This window comes from Poecilia formosa, unplaced genomic scaffold, assembly GCF_000485575.1.
Source record: "Poecilia formosa unplaced genomic scaffold, Poecilia_formosa-5.1.2 Scaffold922, whole genome shotgun sequence".
NCBI classification, from domain to species: Eukaryota; Metazoa; Chordata; class Actinopteri; order Cyprinodontiformes; family Poeciliidae; genus Poecilia; species Poecilia formosa.
In genome coordinates this window covers 9570-32055 of record NW_006800861.1, presented here as the reverse complement: position 1 = coordinate 32055, position 22486 = coordinate 9570, and the positions used below count along the sequence as shown (strand labels likewise).

The 22486-nt window shown below is 34.6% G+C and overlaps 2 protein-coding genes across 2 annotated transcripts; both read right to left on the bottom strand.

Annotated features, from left to right (window-relative positions):
* Positions 1 to 3630: 3630 nt before the first annotated feature.
* Positions 3631 to 17707, bottom strand: LOC103132094 (uncharacterized). Its single transcript, XM_007543844.2, has 10 exons — positions 17598 to 17707; positions 16165 to 16233; positions 14389 to 14423; positions 13168 to 13794; positions 12328 to 13050; positions 7480 to 9226; positions 6983 to 7159; positions 5960 to 6136; positions 5642 to 5688; positions 3631 to 5336 (listed from the first exon to the last, which is right to left on the bottom strand). The coding sequence occupies exons 2-10, from the start codon at positions 16182 to 16184 to the stop codon at positions 4813 to 4815; spliced, it is 4077 nt and encodes a 1358-aa protein (XP_007543906.1). The 5' UTR covers positions 16185 to 16233; positions 17598 to 17707; the 3' UTR covers positions 3631 to 4812.
* Positions 17708 to 19644: 1937 nt separating this feature from the next.
* Positions 19645 to 22458, bottom strand: LOC103132095 (protein NLRC3-like). The gene is made up of 3 exons (XM_007543845.2): positions 21169 to 22458; positions 20672 to 20848; positions 19645 to 19825 (listed from the first exon to the last, which is right to left on the bottom strand). Exons 1-3 carry the CDS (start codon positions 21990 to 21992, stop codon positions 19645 to 19647), a joined length of 1182 nt encoding a protein of 393 aa, XP_007543907.1. The 5' UTR covers positions 21993 to 22458.
* Positions 22459 to 22486: the final 28 nt, after the last annotated feature.

Below are 22486 nucleotides of genomic sequence, written 5' to 3'. Positions count from 1 at the left end.
TGTTTACCTGTCAAGATCTGTTATTTTTATTTTATTAAAATTATCAAAGTAATTAAATACAAAAAATAAATGAATGACAGAGTGGATAATTTTTATATTTAATGGTGCGGAAAAGGATTTTTCCTTTGTGCCAAAGCAATTCAAGTCTGTTTTTCTTTTATTGTGCTTCTAAAAATACAAATAGTCCAAAATGTTATTAATGCACACAACACTTGGTAGTAAAGAACAACTTTATTTTGATTTCCATGTGTTTGACATCAGTGGAAAACACTCTTTCTGAACACAACTCACAATTTGAAATTAAATGGTCTGTGAGTGCTCTTTAGATGGGTTAAATGATCCTCAGCCTGAAAATTACTGCTATAACTAAACTGGGGGCAGTATTTAATAAAACCAACAGCAAAACAACAACAGCTCAGAAAGTAAAGTTCAAAGTTAAAGATTTTCCTTTCAAAAACAGCAGGTTGGACAGAATTAAACAAAAGCCATGTATTATTCAGTAACTTCAATCTGTATTACTATATATATTCTTCAATCTGTTAATTTGTTTCTGCAAAAGTTAACAAGACGGTCAATTAGATTAAATTAAGAAACCATTACATAATCTCATTTGGAACTAGTGTCTCAGTGTCTACAAACAAACAAACTGTAGAATTTGTGGGTGTTTTTCCAAATATGCCAGATTAATACCACTAAAATTATGTTTAACTACTTTTAGGCAAGTTGCTGCATATTGTAACAAAGTTTGCAGATTCAAGGAATGGAATTGATTTGTCAAGTAGTCTTTGAACAGAACGGTCTTTAAGTTTTAAGATATGACAATATTACAGTAAGACTTTCCTCCATTTACACTGCTCATACTTGACCAAAATCTTTTTTTCTTTTTAAATGAGAGTTCACAAAGTTTAAAGTAAACACCTTACAATTAAGCTTGTCATTTTCTTCACCTATGTTCTGAATTTTACATTCATTCTTCAGTTCAATAAAATTTTGGAAAATCCAAATGATCAGTTTACCATATTACTTTTTTCTCTTGAGGAAGTTTTTTAGAAAAGATTTGACTGAAAACAAAAAAGCTTCACTTACCTGCCACCTGACATGATCCCATCCTCTTCCTCAGACATTTTGTTTTGGATCTCCTCACTTTTCAGTAGCTTTATATTTTATCTTAATTTGTTACTTCATACTCGACATCTTGCTTCAATCTTTTTTCTTTCTCTTCTTGCAAAAACACAGTCAGACACCGAAAAAGTAGCAATCTCTATGAAAAGGGAAAACATCTGAACTGTATGAAGGTCTTAAGATTTATGATCAAAGTCAGTTCCAACAGTCTGCAAAAAAGTTATTAATATTTAACAGCATCAGAGCTGTACAATAAGGAACTTTGGCCTTGATATCTAAATCCAAGAACATTTCCTGTCATAAATCATGCAGTAGGAGAGTCAAGCAGGGAGATTTCTTTTAATGTAAGCCTATAAACCACAGTTAAGCTCAAAACTGCAATAACAGACTTCTTACAGGTCACTTGTTTTATACTATCCCCTTTTAGTGCACATCAAATTCACATCAAAGTGTATTATTCTGCACTAACCTTGTGTTGTAGCTGTATATTATTTTCTACTTTGCATTGTCTTAATGTTCTTTTTCAGTGTCAAATGAAGGATGATCAATAAACTCTGTTCTATGTATAATATCTTGTTAACACAGTAATAACAAAATATGTGAATAGTGGGTCTTTGTTTCCTGTGTCTTCCAGACTTCACAGTTTCAGGAGATAAAATAATAAATATATATATATATATATATATTTTTTTTTTTTTTCATGTTCCAGTAAGAATGGAACATCAATAATGAAATAAAAACCTTGGACTTGGAAGTCCAAGGTTTTTATAAATATTGAAAAAAGAAACAAACAATTCATAAGTAAACGCATTCTTTTAAAAATATTTTACTTTTAGGTATTCATATGTAAAAAACAAATCTAAGACAATGTAAAGAATACCAACTCAGATCCTGACAGCTTTTAATATCTAAACACTGGCTCTGTCCACATTTTCTCCCTCCATCTTGACATGGTTGTTCATTCCTCCATATAACCTTTGTCTGAAATGAGCTTAGCAGATCTAAAAGCTGCTTTTGAAACATTATAAATGAAACTTTGATAAATATTCTTATGTTAAACGCTGCCACAAGACAAAATGTTATCATTCAATTGTTGACTGTGTCTTATGACTGTTTTTATGATGTAAAGCACTTTGAACTGCCTTGTTGAAATGTCCTATACAAATAAACTTGATCAATTGATTGATAGTATTCAGCAGGATGTTTTCCTCTCAGCACAAAGACAGTACTCTTATCTTTATGGAAAGAGAGATTATGTTTCATGATAAGTGTCAATAAAATGATAGTATTAGAAAATAGCTGTGGACAATAAATTCCTACAGATTTGTTAATCATTTCATAAGTAAATCACTACATTGATTTTCTAATGAAATTATGCATTTACTTTATGTAAATAAGTTACCAGTTCAGACACTTTTTATTGCAGTTTAGATTGTGGTGATTTTATTCTTTTGTGCTGAGTTTGCATGTATTTCTAGAATGTGTAACATCACCTTGTCCTCTATAATCCTATGTCCTTATTTATTACTTGAAGAATTATCAAAAAAAAATGTAGCAAGTTTTACATCCAATGAATAAAAATTTAATTTTGATTAAGTATGGACATGCAAATGTAAGGTAAGTTGTGCCTATCTTGATAGTGATTGTTGTGCTTATGATGTACTGTAATTTGGAAGCTAGTTTTTTTCACCAGGTTCAGTTTTGTCTCAGACTAACTGTGGTTGACAGTAGATTTAGTGTTAATTATATACATGACTGCCTCATAAGTTTTAGATAAATCAGTGAAATGTTGTTAAGCTTCTAGTTCAGCGGCTAATTAAGACACACACCTGTGTGCACGTCTATATGTACAAGCTTGAAATTTCACATGCATAAATTTTGCTGATGGCTTAGCTGGAGGAGCACAGTTGAGTTTCGAATGGATGGAATGAATGGAGAGGGAGTGACATCGCCTCCCGTGTCTCCAGCCTCTGATGCATTTCTGGCTTCCTGAAATTCTTGGATGAGACAGAATTTCTGTATGATTTTTTTTATTGTTTTGTTCAATCATGGTCATGCATGTGATGCTCACACCCTGCCTCTTGCTCTCTGCTGTCTTTGAGTGTGATGAGTAGCAGGAAAGGAGTGGGGTAGGGTTTAGTTGTTAGTCGCAGGGCAATGGTACATGAGGACAAGAACTGAAGCACTGGACTAAGGTATAAGAGCAAGTTTTCAGAACTCAGAGCTGACAGTGTTCCCAATAAACCCGAGTGCTTTTCATTAAAACACTACCTGGATGATATTGTTCCAAAATACACACACACACAAGCACCCCCATGCACACACGCCTGCACATACACAGACAGGGCTTCGTAGAAAATAGTTATTTATTAACTATACATAGCACATGTTTATATTTTCAAAGATTATAATTACTTCATATCAAAAAAGACAGTAAACAACAAGTTAAACAAAATATATTCACAAATGTCTTGGAAAATATAATTTTTTAAATACATATTTTCTGAGGAAAGGGAAAACAAAGCTAAATGTCAGTTTTATGAATCAGCAAATTTGTTTTCAACACAGAATAAAAGGGTACAATTCAAAATATTCTGGATTTCATCAAATAGTTTAAATATCAGGCTTGTATTTGTTAAAATTGAAAATGTACATGGTAATTTCAGAAGTAATAAAAACAGTTACATTTTAATGTTACTGGTTTAAAGTAAAAGCACAGAAGCCTGTCTTAACAGTGATATCAAACTCAGAGGAAAAAATATTTCACATAATACAAAATATGCAGTCTTAAAAGAGATGCTTTAAAATCTACTTTTATTTTAGTTCTCACATCCCATTAACCACAAACATAAAACACATTTCTTTGATCAAAACATATTATAAAGAAGTTTTAGTTTTGTTCTCTTTGTTCGAGTCATTAGATTTGTCTTTGACAAGCAATGTAATTTTGACAGATTGGAGTAACAAACAATCGGAAACTGTGGCATAGATTACAGTAATGTTAAATCGTATTAATTGAATGGTGCACAATAATTATATGTTCAAGCTACTTGACATATATTGTAGTTCTTTGGCAATCCGCATGTCCATCAATGTCTACATTAATAAATTCAGACTGTGTGGTCAGGTACTTTCATGCCTGTGAACCTAAACAGCCTAAACACTGAATGTAGTATTAAAAATATTCATTATTTTAAGTAGAACAACAGTACTTTCTTCTGTCCACTAAGTTCTGGGACTCTTTCCACCCACCCTTGCCCCTTTCCTGATTAAATTTTTTTTTTACATAATTTGTCACACTTCAGTGTTTCAGAACATAAAAACAATTTACTTATTAGTCATAGATAACACAAGTAAACACAAAATGCACAAAAGTAAAAACCTACATGGCCCTAGTGAAAGTGATTGCCTCCCACACCTGTGGTCCATCACACCTGAATTCACTGTCTCTTGTCACACCTGGGACTGTTTAATGCCACACCTACTCCCAAACAAGACATCACTTGAACAGAATCTTTATGCAAAGTGAAGTAAACCAAAAGATAATTAAAAGCTAGATATCATGCCAACATGCAGAGAAACACTGAAGTGTAACAAATATACAAAAAAAAGTGAAATCAGTAAGGGGGCAAACACTTTTTCACACCACTCTAAGTGCTTCCAGTCTTTCTAACTTGTGCTCTCATAAATCTACAGGTCACACAAAGTCACAGAACCTTTCTCGAACCAGAAGGCTGGAAAAAGCTCTGCTCTGAATTTTGCTTTGAACGTATGAATCAAGCTCCGCTTCTCTGATGATATACTGTAGTAACTTAGAGTTCCTCCTTCCCAGTCAAGTAACACACCTATTTTGTTGCAAGGAGGGACTTTGATTTCTACTTCTGTATTTTTATGCATGGCTTTGTATCCAGTCTTGGAGCAGAGCAAACTCCAGGACTTGTCATTGGTTCCCAGACCACTATCACTACCCTGGCCTCGACCCAGATCTTTATATGCCACAGCAATTCCCACCACGCCTTTCCATTCCACTTCCCAGTAACAAAGTCGTTGCAGGCCTTCATCACAAAATACCTGGGTCCTCTTGAACCTTTTGTCACTTGTATTTCGCGTTTCCAGCTTCTTGACATCATTATGAGTCATCGCTTTTTTGTTGTTTTCAGTCAGAACAAGCCGTCTGCTTGCTGTGGTCTCATCAAACATAAGATCTGGACCATCTGAAAGTGTTCAAGAAGAAAATCAATCAGGCTTTGAGAAAATGTAAACAATGACAGTTTCAGAATGTGTACTGTTTTTACCATTGTGAATCCATACCTTTAAATATTAAATCTGCTAAATTTGGAGAATTACAAGTCATTTAGTATTTTGTGATTTCCTGATATATAAAATCATATTTACGTATTACTATGATCATTATTGTACTGATCATTATTAAGCCGTTCTAAACTTCATTTTCAGATAAACATGTTTCATCTTGGAATAAAAATGTGAAAGTGTTGAGGGAAAAAAAAACACAGCTTACATTTACTCCAACCAGGTTTTAGTCGAATTTTTCCTTCATAGTCAAAGCTGTGCACAGTAAGACAAGAAAGATTCATTTTATTTTATTTTGGAAAATAAATCAGAAAGTCTTTATATATTATTCCACTAGTTCTTGAACTATAATATTTATTTACATATTCAGCTAAGCATAGCAAGACAAGTAACAGTGGGATCCATCATAAATACCTGATTGCTGTTTAAAAGCCTCTACTCAGACATGGTGCATCATATATTAGATTAAGCTATTTTTCTACAAATGTAATAATAATACTAAGTAATGTCTGATTTATTTACTCACTTCACTGTCTCAAGTTTCTTGTTTGGATCCTCAACTATTGCATTGAGAGCCCTCATCCCTTTGTCTCCAGGGTGATTATAACTCAGGTCCAAGTGTTTAAGAGATGAGAGTCTATTGGACTCAATAGCTTCAGCCAGAGAAATGCAGCCTCTCTCTGTCACCTGACATCCTGCCAACCTGCACAAAGACACAATTTTGGATTAGAAATAGAGCTCAGCAAAATTTGATGGTGATACAAAAGTTCAGGACTTTATATATTTTCTATATAAAAAAGAATAAAAGTCCTTTATTCTAATTTTAAAGGTTATGGCCTGCAAATAATAAGAGTATAAAGTGTCTTAAAATATTACAATACTGCAGCTTATATTTTTTGATAACAATAAATCCATTGATTACTTCCTCATAGATTGCTTCTAACATGACATTTTACAGTCTTTTAGAGTAATTTTGTGTAAAACCTGATTATAGTTTAAATGGTAAATGGTCTGAACTTCTCTAGCACATTATCAAGTCCATTGGACCCCATAGTGCTTCATACCACATTTGATCATTCACCCATTCACACACACACACCGATGGTGGCAAGTTACTACATTGTAGCCACAGCCTCCCTAAAACAGTCTAACAGAGGAGAAGCTGCCATGCACCAGGGTCACCGGGTTTTCTGACCACCAGCAGGCAAGTCAGGTGACGTGTCTTAACCACAACACAATGGTGTTCAAACTAGAAACCTACCAGTTCCAGGATAAACTCTGACCTCCTGACCTCCTGACCCACCGTCACCCTTAAGGGAAGACTTTCAAATTATTTCATTTATACATGCTCATCTCTCAACTTTAGTTCTATCCCTCTTAGTACTATTTTCATAGGATTGTTGAATTATATTGACACTTAACACTAACAAGAATTGTGAACACATAGAATAACTTTAAATCTCAAGACAAACTAGTTTATAAACTCAAACTAGTGGCTAACTATAACACTGGTTGTTATATTACTTTAATTGATAACTGAAAAACCTACTTGAGAGTCTCAAGTTTACAGTTCACATTTTTCAACCCATCAGCAAGTCGCATCACTCCAGCATCCATCAAATCATTATGACTCAGGTCCAACACAGTGAGATTTGAGGATGGTTTGGTTAGCACTGATGATGTCAGACCATTGCAAGATTCTTCAGAGAGCTCACACCAACTCAATCTGTAAAAAGATCCATGAAAACAATTAAGTTAATTTGACAAACCCATGTGTGATTTTCTCCTAAAATAATAAAGGACAACAGTAAAGGAACAAAGTATGAGTTTTGTTTTAAACAACAGTAAAAGACAAGTTATCATGTCTTTGTGGTCAAACTAAAATCCCACCCCCAATGGAAAAAGCCATAACTCTCATGTATAACAATCATTTGTTCACAGTGAAGAAAGTAATATGAAGCATTATTCTGAAGTAGTGGCATATAATAGACTCTACATGAGAGCTCTACAAAAGGAGCATTTTACAGTTTTTATAAAAATACTTACAAAGTAGATTTTGAGACTTTGACCACTGGCATCATTCCCAGAAGAACTTTCTCTGATTTCAGGTATTTCTTAAGATCAAACACTTCAAGGTTTTCATCTGAGGTCAGCAACACAAAGTTTAAAGCTGACCACTGAGAAGCACTGAAAGTTTCAAAAGGTTTTTCTTCTGAATTAAGATAATTTTTGATTTCTTGAACAAGGCTGTCGTCATTCAGCTCATTAAGACAGAAGAAAAGATTAAGGTTTTTATCTGGGTCACTGTTGTTCTCTCTGATCTTCTTCTTGATGTACTCTGCTGCTTCCTTACTAGCATCTTTGTGTTTTTCACTTTTATCTATCAGATCCTGAAGTAGATCCTGATTAGATTCCAGAGAGAGACCCACTAGGAAGCGAAGGAACATGTCCCAGTCCCCATGATCACTCTCAAAAGCCTTGTCCACTGCTTTCTTATAAAACTCTGAGGCAGTAAGGCCAGAGGTTGCTGAGGTGGATTCTGTGAACACATTTTCCCCTTTGTTAGTAAAAGAGTAGCAGACATGGAGAGCTGCCATGAACTCTTGAATGCTTTGATGGACAAAGCAAAACATCTTCTTCTTGTATAGATCATGATTTTCTCGTTTGATCTGAGTTAACAACCCAGAGAAAACAGCAGCTTTGGTTACATCAGTCCCACAACTGGTCAAGTCTTCTTCAGTGAAGAGAAGGTTCTTCTCCTCTAGTCCTTTGAAAGCAAGTTTTCCCAAAGATAGGATTGTTTCAGATGTTGACTGATCTGTATTATATTTTACTTTTGTCTGTCTGCGCTGGAGCAAAAGGAAATGTGTGTACATGTCAGTCAGAGTTTTTGGCAGTTCATCATCTTGGTGTCTTTTAATAAAGTCCTCCAAAACCTTTGATGTGATCCAACAGAAAACAGGAATGCGACACATCATGTAAAGACATCTTGATTTCTTCACATATGACCAGATTTTTTCAGCCACCTTCTCATCACTGAATCGCTTCATAAAATATTTTTCCTTTTGCTCATCATTAAATCCTCTCACTTCTGTCATTCGATCAACCTTTTCTGGAGGAATGTCATTGGATGCTGCAGGTCGAGAGGTGATCCAGATTTGAGCTTTAGGGAGCAAATTTCCCAGGATGAGATTTGACAACAGAACATTCACTGAGGTTGGTGTTCTGACATCACTACATTTATTGATAGTTTTGAACTCAAGAGCAAGACGACATTCATCAAAACCATCCAGAACAATCAGAATATTGTACTTGTCATAGTCAGTTATTTCAGATGTCCTCATTGCTGGAAAGAACTGATGAATCAGACCTTCTAAACTGTGTTCTTTATCTGCTCTCAGATTTAGCTCTCGGAAAGGAAGTGGAAAAATGAAAAATATGTTTTCTGTTGCTTTGCTCTCTGCCCAGTCAAGTATGTACTTCATTGAGGCAAATGTTTTTCCTACTCCTGCCACTCCAACGGTAAGGACAGTCTTAATGTTTTGATTACTATTTGCAGGTCTGAAGATGTCACAGTATTTAATAGATGTTTCTTTATTTGTTGTTTTGAACTTTGCATCCTGAACCTGCATGGCTTCATTTTGAGCATTTTCTCCTTCTGTGATGTAGAGGTCAGTGAAAACCTCGTTGAGAAGAGCTGAGGTCTTCTGTCCATCAATCCCTTCAGACACACTGGTAAACTGATCTTTTAATTGACTTTTGAGTTTTCTTTGACTTCTGATATCAGGCCTCTCTGAAAAAAATAAAATGTAAATAAACAAAAACATAGATTAAATACTTTTGAAATAATTTTATATTATATGTTCTTTTGAAAAAATATAAAACACGTAATAAAAGACTACTAATCGCAAACTTTGACCTGTTCCTGTGTGACAAAGGAATATGTTGTAAAAACTTAACATGCAATTTTCTGTTTATAGTGTTTTAATGTAGTAAAAATCCAAGCACACAGCAGACTAAAACTTAAAACTACAGATGTTTCTGCAGATCACTCAAAATCTACTTAGGATCATAGATTTTTGTCAAGGAAAGTTCTTAACAAAACTTTCAAGAATTGTGTTGAAGTCATGTGTTGAATTAAAAGTACAAGTTGTAATGTATACAGCAGTGCTTATACATTTTATGGTGCAGACTGTCAGTGAACTCAGGGCCTGCCCAAGGCCACTAAGGGGACCCCTCAGGGGAGCTGATTTTATTTTTTATTTATTTATTTTAATTTTGTTTGCTGCTGAGCATAATCATTTTGTGGCTAAAACAAACATTATATTTTACATCAACTTCTAAGTTATGTGAAACTTCTGTTAAAATCATTCGAAGGCACAGAATCAGTCCAGTACCGGCACCGGTCCACATTCTCAGGGGAGAAAGACTCACCTGGTATAAATAAAAATTTTAGCTATTGGAGTAACGCTTAAGATAAATTTATTTAATCAAATAATGTCAAGAATATGTGTGTAGGGCTGCACCGATTGCAGTTTTCTGGCCGATCCCTGGTTACCAATCTTTAAAAAGCCTGACCTGCCGATTTTGATTTTGGCTGATATAATTTTTTTTTCCGCTAAATGTAGCAAGAAAGTCACTGAGTTGGCAACAGTGAGGTGAATATTGTTAACTGAAAACGTGCAGACCTGACCTGGTGGGCCGGTCTGTCAGTCAAACCTCTCACTGCAGAGCAGAAGAGGACAGAGGCTGATTTATAAACCTTTGCTGACGAAGATAAGATTAGGGGATAAGATGGGCTTCACATGTAAGTATCGGCTGATCACGATCCCCCAAAATTAAGGAAATTGGCGCACAGAAATCAACTGGTCGATAAATCAGTTGGCCAATAAATGTATCCTATTATACGTGTATGTAAACAGCACTGCCAGAGATTCAATAAGTTTATAGCAAGTGTGTGAATGATCTAATGATCGGACTGCTGATTGCAGCAAGTCCACATTGTTAGCAGAACTAGAAGGCCCCAAAACCACATTTCGCTTAGAGCCCCATGAAGGTTTGGGCCGGCCCTGAGTGAACACACCAGGAAAGTCTGAGTACCTGATATGCAAAGCGTGCATTCGTGTTGTGTGGACCGATAAACATCAGGAGACGCATTGTAACTCTACATAACTGTATGAGAAGCGTGTCATAAGATTTTACTATTAAAGCGACATCAACTTCTGCACAAAGGAACAGCACTGCCTTTCACCTTCCAACCTTGAAGCTTCATGGGCTCAGGCCAGTTCTGTGAGAATTGAAAAAGCAACTGGGAGTGCAGACATCCATTGTAACGTGTATGTCCATGTTACAATGAATTTTGCTGAAATATTGCTGAAATATTACTGGACTCATGCAGAGGAGAGTTTTGTGAACAACATTTGCAATTTTGGATATGGCAATATTGCAGTGCATGAGCTTTGGAGTGTACTTTGCGATACCGATGCCCATTGCCCTTTGGAATCCAGTAGGCAACTGTTAAATTTTAGTCTTTTAATCAGTTTTATTTAATATAGTTTTAACAACTTATTTCTTAGCAGCAGGTTTTAATTTAAGTCTCTTTTTTATGTGACCCTTTATACTACTAATTAAATAGAGTCACAGTCAGACTTTTGTGTAAACTATTTACGACCATTACAGTGGCCCCAAAGTGCAAACTACGCCCAGAAATCAATAAACATAATTACCCCAAAAAATAATAAAAAAAACACAACTACAAAATAAGAAAACACAACGGCATTAACTATGCACAACTGCAAAAGAAAAAAAAAAAAGTAAACTCAATAACATGACTGGCTTAAACAACCCTTGTGGGTACTTTTGTTAAAAATATAAATATTACTGTGATGGATGCAAACATAGTTAATGAAATCATTACTTATTTGTCTTTGTGGTACAAAATATTCATGTGTATTTGTGAATGAGTATTTTGTTGTGCTGATATGAAATTTCCCTCCCATTTGCCTATGGGTTTGTTCCAGGTTTGTGCTGCCCTCCCAATGCCCCCTGAACCTCCACCTCTAACTCATGCAGTTTTGTGCAATTGGTTTCTCCATTTGGGTTGAATAATTCAAGTAGAGATCCAAGTTGTTTAAATATGAATCTTTCAAGTTAATATGACTTAATTTTAATATGAACATGTAACACATTTAAATAAGTATGACTAAATAAAGCATTTTTGTCTAACATAGTTAATGATTTAAGTTGCAACATAATAAATAAAATGAGTTAAACAAATGTATTTGAGTTACCTTATCCTAATTGCTTTGAGTTCCTTGGATTCTAATCACGTAATAAAATAAAATAAAATAGTTTACTTGCAAAACTTAAATCAATTTATGAAATCGGTTTCCCCAATTCATTTGAGTTAACTTGACTTGCCGGGTTTTACAATGTACATAGATTTCTTTCAGAATTATATATTTTTTCACATTTGCCTGTTGTGTGAATGCAGCCTTAGTTATTGTTTGTTTAATCCATCGTATGTAGAGTAGAATTGGTACTTTTTAAATATATTTTTGTCTGTCTTGATTTTTATCAACTTTCTTCACTTTTAATTAATGAAACTTAATTGTAAGTTTCTGAGTTACTTTACACCCTGAAGCCTAAGCACTACACAGTAATTTCATTGTGACTTATTTATTGTACATTCATGGCTCGCTGGAATGGAAAGGATTCATCATTGAAACTCATTTTGAAGTGTTACATGGCTAATTTGTTTATAAATGTTAATATAATTTGATTTGATTTTAACTAAAAGTCAAAATTTTGTAATTTTACTGCTGACAGTTTAAATGTTAGAAAAAACATTTAAGTTCAATCTATTTGTAAGAAATTAGCATCTGCAGATCTTACCTCGTATTTCTGTCAGTCTGTCAATGATGCCATCAGGGATTTTCTCAGCAGCTGGAGGCTGGGAGGTTATCCAGACCTTGGCCTCTGGAAGCAGGTTTCCTCTGATAAGGTTTGTTAGTAACACGTCGATTGAGGTTGGTTCTCTGACATCAGTCAAGATTTCATTGTTTTCAAAGTCTAAACAATGTTGATATGCATCGAGTCCATCCAAAAGAAATAAAATATTTAACTGGGAATAGTCACAAATGATGATATTTTTGGTCTCCTCAAAGAAGTGATTAAGAAGCTCAAACAAACTGATTTTTTTATTTTTTGTTGAGTTGAGTTTTGAGAAGTCAATTAGAAACAAAAGTTCTACAGGTTTTGCCTGGCTATATAAGGCACCTCTGATCTTGGTGAAAAATGACCTGTTCTCAGTTTCCTTTTTAGCCCATTCTTTAATAAATTTTCGCATGTGAAAAGATTTCCCTATACCAGCTTCTCCAATGGTCAACACGATTCTAGTTTGATTTCCTTCAACATCTTTGAAGATGTCAGAAGTAGATTTCACTTTTGTAAACGTGTTTTGCTTATGTTCCTCTTCTTTAGAGCCATTTTCTCTCCTGATGATATGTTCTGTTGTCCCCTGGTTTGGATGATTAATTTCTTCTTTTTCATCATTGATTTCTTTCAGAAATCTAGTTTTCAGATGTGATTCTAACTTCTTTCGTTGCTCATAGGTTTCTAATCAAACAAAGCAAAGTTATATAACGATGTAAAATCATATAACTTTTTGAACAAAGTCAACAAAAATGTATAGAAGTTAAATTAAGAGTAATTGGCTTAGACAAATATTCTTACCTTGACATTGAACAGTTTTGTCAATATATTCAGAAGGAATCTTATCAACTCCTTTTGGTTGAGAAATGATCCAAATATGAGCATCAGGAAGCAGATTTCTTTTGATCAGATTTGTTAGCAGCACATCCATTGATGCTGCTTCCTTCAAGTCTTTAAGCTCCTTGTTTTGTACAAAGTCAAGAGGAAGTTCATATTCTTCCAGACCATCAAGAATAAAACATATCTTTTTCTTATCTTTGGAAACATTAACTTTTTTTTTTCTGAAGAAATCATCCAGCAGAGATTCCATGCTTTGTTCTTCATTCTTCTTTGTATTCAAGTCTTTAAAATCAAAGGTCACTAAAGCCTTTATGTGTTGATTGGAGTTTCCTTTTGCCCAGTCGGTCATGAACATTTTAGTTTGGAATGTTTTACCAACACCAGGAGCTCCTTTCATCAGTACAGTTCTCACATTTGTGGACCTACTAAGAAACCCAGATTTATTGGTAAATAAGTCCTTGAGCTCGACTACGCTCTTTTTCCCACTTTCAAACGTCACTATCTCAGAGACTTTCAGGTCATTTTTATGTTGACCCACCTCCTTAAGTATTACTGTCTTCAGGTCACTTTTTCCCTTGGTATCTCCTCCTGTAATTTTTTAATTAAATATATGTGAACAACAGGAATAACCATAATATATTTGAAACATGATTGACAACACTCTTCAGAATTTATTTTCAGCAATAATCCACACTATTTACTCATATTTCCTTCTGGCATCCAGCTATCATCAACATCAAGCTTTCAGAATTAAGGCATATCTGTATTTCTTCTGGGCAACAACTTAAAGTCAGCTAAAAAGCGATAAGATTCACAATGTGTCACCCCAGCAAATTATGTTTACACTATGGACATTTCTGTCTTGAAACATCAACTATCATCAGGGGTAGTAATGACAAGATCTGACAAATAATTGTTTCAGCATCACAAGATTTGAGGCTTTATAATTTAAGAAGAGACAAAAAACTATTTGGTCTTCTTAGAAGCAATTAGTTTTACTTTCTGATGGCAATTTTTCCTTAATACACAAATAGAAACAACACCAACCAAAAATTAAGTAAAAACTTAACTGTACAATTACAAAATATAATTTGATACAGAACTTATCTCTTAAAAGTATGTATTCATTGGTCTCTGAAGCCAATGGACTTCAAAAACCTTGTCTCTTTAAGTCATGCTCACCTGTCCCAGATGTTCCAGATTGGTCGACATTGTCACTGCAGAGACAGATGAGACATTTAACTGTTTTGATTTGCATTTATTAAAATGGACATGTGTTTAGTGATCTTGTTTAAAGTTAAAATACTAGAGAGTAAAATAATTTATATTTAATGGGGCCAGGACTTCATCACATTCATTTTAATAAATTAATTGCATATGTTTTAATGTGATAAAATATTTTAATGCAATTATTTTTTTTTATGGAATGTTTTTTTATATACAAAGGTAGTAAAGCTATTCAAACCTAAAATACCATCTCAATGCAAAACATGTTGCAGTATGCACAGATGTCCCCTACGCCAATGTCAGCATTCACAGTTCATATTTGTAAAGAAGTGACATGCATAATAAGGGGGTTCTTGAAAGCTGAATGTGTATAACAGCACTTTTTAAGAATCTGGATAGATTACATAACCTAAACAACCAATTAAAACAATTAAATATAATTATCATTGACCTCATATCTATTTATTCAATAACTGAGCAACAAAAACAGTTTCTGCATTGAACATGTTTATTTTGTCAGTCCATGGTTTTCAATAGACAAAATCGCAATGATGTACTTCCGGTTGGCAATACGTTCTAGGAAGTATAATGATAACAACTGTATAAAAATTCCAGTGAATTCAGGTTTCAAGTTTTAATTTGAAGTTTCACCCTTGGATCTGTCACTTTTCAAATTCACCGAAGAAGAGATTGGAGTTTGGTGCTGAGGTAAGCTAGAAGACAAATAGCAAAATGTTTTATCTCACCTCTACGATGGCGTTTTAGGGCCAGGCTAAGAATATTTTTTTTAAATTATGAGAAGCCGTCTGGATGGATGAAAAAAAACAAAAACAAAAACATGAACGCTGTATGCGCTTGGTTTTTACCTTAGAATGGCCAACACTCTGTTATTCCTATGTCAATTTGATACAGTAGGGGCTTCCACACTTCCCATATCTGTGTCCTCTGTCACTTTGTTATCATGTGGTAACCTGTTTTTCTGAGCCGCCTTCAAACACAACATGAACTCTGAGACGCTCGCGCTGGGTTTACACCTGTGCAGACCTGCTCCTGCTGTGCGGAGCTACGCAGGTGTGTTAGACTCATGGCAGCAAACCAGCAAAACGCAAAGAACATTTCACAGTTTTTCCCCCAAACTAACCGACTGAGTTAGTTTGGGGGAACTAACAGCTGTTGGATGCAGGTAATGTTAGCTAAAAGATGACTAGCTAATATCAATACAGCATCTTAAGCTTAACAAGTAGCCTGTAGGCTACCGATGTTGTTGTCTATGTCCAGCTACGTACATTCATTTTGCCCCCCAAAAAAGTCGATCCCCCCCATTCTTAGAGAGAGGGAGTCTCTAAGAATCCTCCCTCCACCCTCCCACACACAAACGTCGTTCAACCAGTCAGCTACTTGTAATCCATAGGGGGGGGGGCAGAAAATGTTTGGAAACCACTGGTTTAAGCAATGATTTTTATCTTTTCTTTTGTTCAAGAAACAGAAACTGAAGTGACGACTCACATCAGCTATATACTGACAGTTTATCTTCCCTAATAAAAAAGAAACAAAGTGATCCATCTAAACTCTTCCTACAGAACAACATGGTTTATAGATCTCATCCCACTTGGAGTCACTTTGTCAGCATCAGTTTGTTACATTAAAAAATATGTTAATCTTCTGGCAGCAAAGAGTTTTTGTGTATCAAATTAACCTTTAGTCTGTGAATGCTTTTCTTACGTATCTTACCTTGACCCATTGTCAGACATATAAACACCAGTTGGTCCAGAAGGCTCTGATCCGTTGCCATCATCTGAACTAAAACACAAAAGAAAAAATTGTTTCTTTTATGTCTTTTGATCAGAATATTGGATCCTTGTGCCAGACCTGTTTCTAAAACCAAAACACTGTAGTACATATTTCCAATAAAAGGAATAATTTAGTTCTATTATTATTTGATTATCTGTACTTTTTTCTCCTAACACTAATTATTTTTGACTTACACAGTTTAAGGTTTGTTTGCAAAAACTGATTTCATTTTGTTTTTCTATTGTCATGGTTCAGGTTTTTGGTGAGGTGAGATGAGACGCAGGCAGGCCCAGGATGATGATGAAAATAATGAATTTTAATGATAAGTCCAAAACAGAGACTGCACAGGGAACAGACTGACGACATAGCACACGACAAGGATCCGACAAAGACAACAGGTGGGGTTAAATACACAGGGAAGGTAATCAGGGAACTGGATACAGCTGGGAGCAAACAGGGAAGACAGATTCACAGGGGAAAACTGGACTAACACAGAAAAACCCAAAGAACCACACAGAAATCACAGATCCCAACATCTATTCAGTGATCTTAACTTTTATTATTCTGATTTTTGTAGAACAATATTGTGTAAAACACAAATGACCAAAACATGATATTACACATGAAAAGCTTCCCGAATTTTGTTGGCTGATTCACTTCAAAGGCTGAACAAAGAAAAAAATCGAAACCCCCGTCTTATTTGTAATCATTTAGTTACAAACAGATTTAATCAGAAGAAGCAGATATGAATAATACTTAGATGTGCATTTAAGTATTGTCCACATAAGTAAATTGGGTAGTGTTTAATAAAACCAACAACAAAACAAAAACAGCTCAGAAAGTGAAGTTCAGGTGAAAAATTTTCCTTAGAAAAACGTCAAAAACGTCAGATTGGACAGAATTAAACAAAAATATTGAAAAAAAAATGTTTTCTATATGTTCTGTATTTCTATATATTCTTCAATCTGTCAATTTCATTCGGCAAAATGTACCAAGAATATCAATTTCCATTCAAATAAGAAATAATTATGTCTTCAAAGAAAACAAAGTGCAAGTTATTTCTTGAAGGTTTTCCTACATTATCTAAAGTGTTTATATAAACTCATAATGAACAGGGCATGACTTTCAATTTGAAGCTATCCACTTGATTTTTGCTTAAATTATGTCCTGTTATCTTTTCTATTTTCCTACTTTTGATTAATTCACAAAGGAAATAATGCTCTTTGCATTAAAATAATTTTCAAAAGTCTCAAAAGCTATGAACTATGTTTTGAGCAGAATTCACTGGTATAACACCATAGCTAGTGTACTTTGTACTATTTTTTGTTGTGTTTTACTAAGAAAATACATGAAATATTACCAAAGCGTCTTACCTTTGATTTTTACTGACAAAGTTTATAGTGTCATCCTTGGATCTGTCACTTTTCAAATTCACTGAAGAAGAGTTCGTACTTTGGTGCTGAGGTAACCTAGAAGACAACCAGCAAAATGGTTTTATAAGCTCTAGCAAATAAAAATCAATTTTTACAATCTGATTAAATAAAATATCTGGCATTAACAAATGTTTCACATCTACAATGGAATTTTAGTGCCAGGCTAAGAATTTATTTTTTGAAATTACGAGAATAAAATCAACAAAACAAAAAGCTGAGACAGTAAAGTTCAGGTCTTTTGAAAAGCAGCAGGTTTTCAAAAGACCTGCTGCTGTTTAACGTGTTTCTGTTAAACAGAAAGCATGTATTACTCAGTAACTTTATTCTGTATTAATATATATTCTTCAATCTGTCAATTTCTTTCTGCAAAACTTAACGAGAAGGTCAACTTACATTCAATTAAGAAATAAAAATATCTTCAAAGAAAAGGCCCTGACCAGTCAGTTTATCTCAAACCAGAATAAGTCCAGACTGCCATCAGTATTGGCCTCGTTCACTTTAAAGAACAAGAAGGAGTCTGGAAAATTCATCACTGAATGAGCTGCTGAATTAATTTTCTTCTAACACACCATCACTCTCTTAAATACCTGACCTGTTCATGTTTACTGAATTAATTTATACAACAATCGGTGCTCCTTATGGTATTGACCTTAATCACACTGCTGTGTCTTGTGTGCTGTACATTTTTTGCATTAATAAAATTGATCTGTGTTTTATATATATTTCTTTTTTTTATAAATGATTTTTGTATTTTTTCCTCCTGCTGCTTGAGATATAGTGCTATCTAGAATCAAACTACTTGTGTAGATTACAAACTTGGCCAATAATCCAGATTGTGATTCTGATTTTTTTTTTCAGTGCAAGTTGTTTGATGTTTGTTTTCCTACATTATTTAAAATGTTCATTTAAACTCATAAGAAACAGGGAATAACTTTCAATTTGAAGCTATCTACTTGGTTTTTATTTTAAATTATGTCCTGTTATCTTTTCTGTTTTTCTATTTTTGATTTTTTCACAAAGAAGGGTTAGATGGGCTAAGTAAGCCTTGGCCTGAAAATTTACTGACATAAGTAAGTTGGTCAGTGTTTAATAAAGGCAACAACAAAACAAAAACAGCTAAGAAAGTAAGGTTCAGGTGAAAGATTTTCCTTTGAAAAGCTGCAGGTTGGACAGAATTAAACAAAAACCACATATTTTTCAGTAACTTTAATCGGTATTACTGTATATCCTTCCGTCTGTCCATTTGCTCTGCAAAACTTAACAAGAAGGTCAATTTAGATTAAATTAAGAAATAATTACGTAGTCTGTTTTGGAACTAGTGTCACGTACGGAAGAGGATTAGGGCCACTGGGGAAAAAAGAAACAGAGTTCTCACTTTAACTTCAGGATCCTGAGATTAAAATCTGAACTCTAAGTTAAAAATCAGAATTCAGACTTTATAATTTATGAGCACCGGGGAGAACCAGCTTTCAATTACCTAGATGCTAGTTGTGCAGGAGCACAACGAACTATCTACAGGAACATGTTCTGTTTAAGTAATCATTTCTGTGTCCAAGGGGTCTTCAAAGATGCTATTTCATTAATTAAAGAACAAAATGTGAGTAATACAAAATGGATAGTTTAATATCTAAAGTTAAACTATCCATCTAATGTAATGGCTACAGCTAGTTGTTAGCATGTCTTTAGCTTACATTGATGGAGGAATAAACATGNGTCAAAGCTGTGCACAGTAAGACAAGAAAGATTCATTTTATTTTATTTTGGAAAATAAATCAGAAAGTCTTTATATATTATTCCACTAGTTCTTGAACTATAATGTTTATTTACATATTCAGCTAAGCATAGCAAGACAAGTAACAGTGGGATCCATCATAAATACCTGATTGCTGTTTAAAAGCCTCTACTCAGACATGGTGCATCATATATTAGATTAAGCTATTTTTCTACAAATGTAATAATAATACTAAGTAATGTCTGATTTATTTACTCACTTCACTGTCTCAAGTTTCTTGTTTGGATCCTCAACTATTGCATTGAGAGCCCTCATCCCTTTGTCTCCAGGGTGATTATAACTCAGGTCCAAGTGTTTAAGAGATGAGACTCTATTGAACTCAATAGCTTCAGCCAGAGAAATGCAGCCTCTCTCTGTCACCTGACATCCTGCCAACCTGCACAAAGACACAAGTTTGGATTAGAAATAGAGCTCAGCAAAATTTGATGGTGATACAAAAGTTCAGGACTTTATATATTTTCTATATAAAAAAGAATAAAAGTCCTTTATTCTAATTTTAAAGGTTATGGCCTGCAAATAATAAGAGTATAAAGTGTCTTAAAATATTACAATACTGCAGCTTATATTTTTTGACAACAATAAATCCATTGATTACTTCCTCATAGATTGCTTCTAACATGACATTTTACAGTCTTTTAGAGTAATTTTGTGTAAAACCTGATTATAGTTTAAATGGTAAATGGTCTGAACTTCTCTAGCACATTATCAAGTCCATTGGACCCCATAGTGCTTCATACCACATTTCATCATTCACCCACTCACACACACACACCGATGGTGGCAAGTTACTACATTGTAGCCACAGCCTCCCTAAAACAGTCTAACAGAGGAGAAGCTGCCATGCACCAGGGTCACCGGGTTCTCTGACCACCAGCAGGCAAGTCAGGTGACGTGTCTTAACCACAACACAATGGTGTTCAAACTAGAAACCTACCGGTTCCAGGATAAACTCTGACCTCCTGACCTCCTGACCCACCGTCACCCTTAAGGGAAGACTTTCAAATTATTTCATTTATACATGCTCATCTCTCAACTTTAGTTCTATCCCTCTTAGTACTATTTTCATAGGATTGTTGAATTATATTGACACTTAACACTAACAAGAATTGTGAACACATAGAATAACTTTAAATCTCAAGACAAACTAGTTTATAAACTCAAACTAGTGGCTAACTATAACACTGGTTGTTATATTACTTTAATTGATAACTGAAAAACCTACTTGAGAGTCTCAAGTTTACAGTTCACATTTTTCAACCCATCAGCAAGTCGCATCACTCCAGCATCCATCAAATCATTATGACTCAGGTCCAACACAGTGAGATTTGAGGATGGTTTGGTTAGCACTGATGATGTCAGACCATTGCAAGATTCTTCAGAGAGCTCACACCAACTCAATCTGTAAAAAGATCCATGAAAACAATTAAGTTAATTTGACAAACCCATGTGTGATTTTCTCCTAAAATAATAAAGGACAACAGTAAAGGAACAAAGTATGAGTTTTGTTTTAAACAACAGTAAAAGACAAGTTATCATGTCTTTGTGGTCAAACTAAAATCCCACCCCCAATGGAAAAAGCCATAACTCTCATGTATAACAATTATTTGTTCACAGTGAAGAAAGTAATATGAAGCATTATTCTGAACAAGTGGCATATCATAGACTCCACATGAGAGCTCTACAAAAGGAGCATTTTACAGTTTTTATAAAAATACTTACAAAGTAGATTTTGAGACTTTGACCACTGGCATCATTCCCAGAAGAACTTTCTCTGATTTCAGGTATTTCTTAAGATCAAACACTTCAAGGTTTTCATCTGAGGTCAGCAACACAAAGTTTAAAGCTGACCACTGAGAAGCACTGAAAGTTTCAAAAGGTTTTTCTTCTGAATTAAGATAATTTTTGATTTCTTGAACAAGGCTGTCGTCATTCAGCTCATTAAGACAGAAGAAAAGATTAAGGTTTTTATCTGGGTCACTGTTGTTCTCTCTGATCTTCTTCTTGATGTACTCTGCTGCTTCCTTACTAGCATCTTTGTGTTTTTCACTTTTATCTATCAGATCCTGAAGTAGATCCTGATTAGATTCCAGAGAGAGACCCACTAGGAAGCGAAGGAACATGTCCCAGTCCCCATGTTCATCCTCAAAAGCCTTGTCCACTGCTTTCTTATAAAACTCTGAGGCAGTAAGGTCAGAGGTTGCTGAGGTGGATTCTGTGAACACATTTTCCCCTTTGTTAGTAAATGAGTGGAAAACATGGAGAGCTGCCATGAACTCTTGAATGCTTTGATGGACAAAGCAAAACATATTCTGCTTGTATAGCTCATGATTTTCTCGTTTGATCCGAGTTAACAACCCAGAGAAAACAGCAGCTTTGGTTACATCAGTCCCACAACTGGTCAAGTCTTCTTCAGTGAAGAGAAGGTTCTTCTCCTTTAGTCCTTTGAAAGCAAGTTTTCCCAAAGATAGGATTGTTTCAGATGTTGACTGATCTGTATTATGTTTTGTCTGTCTGCGCTGCAGCAAAAGGAAATGTGTGTACATGTCAGTCAGAGTTTTTGGCAGTTCATCATCTAGCTAGCATTAGAACTGTACTAGCAAGCACTTGATATCTAAATCCAGGAACATTTCCTGTGATAAATCTTTCAGTAGGAGAGTAAATGACGATTGTAAGCCTATAAACCAGTTAAGCTCAAAACTGCAGTAACAAACTTCTTACAGGTCATGTCTTCTATATTCTCCGCCTAAGTATTCATTACTTTTTAGTTCACATCAAATTCACTTCAAAGTGTGTTATTCTGCACTAACCTTGTGTCGTAGCTGTATATTATTTTCTACTTTGCATTGTCTTAATGTTCTTTCTCAGTGCCAAGTAAAGGATGATCAATAAACTTGGTTCTGTTTCTTTAAGGACTAAGTGTGAAATATCTTGTTAACACAATAATAATAACAAAACATGTTCATAGTGGGTCTTTGTTTCCTATCTCTTCCAGAATCACATGAAGAATTCACAGTGTCAGGAGACAAAATAATATATA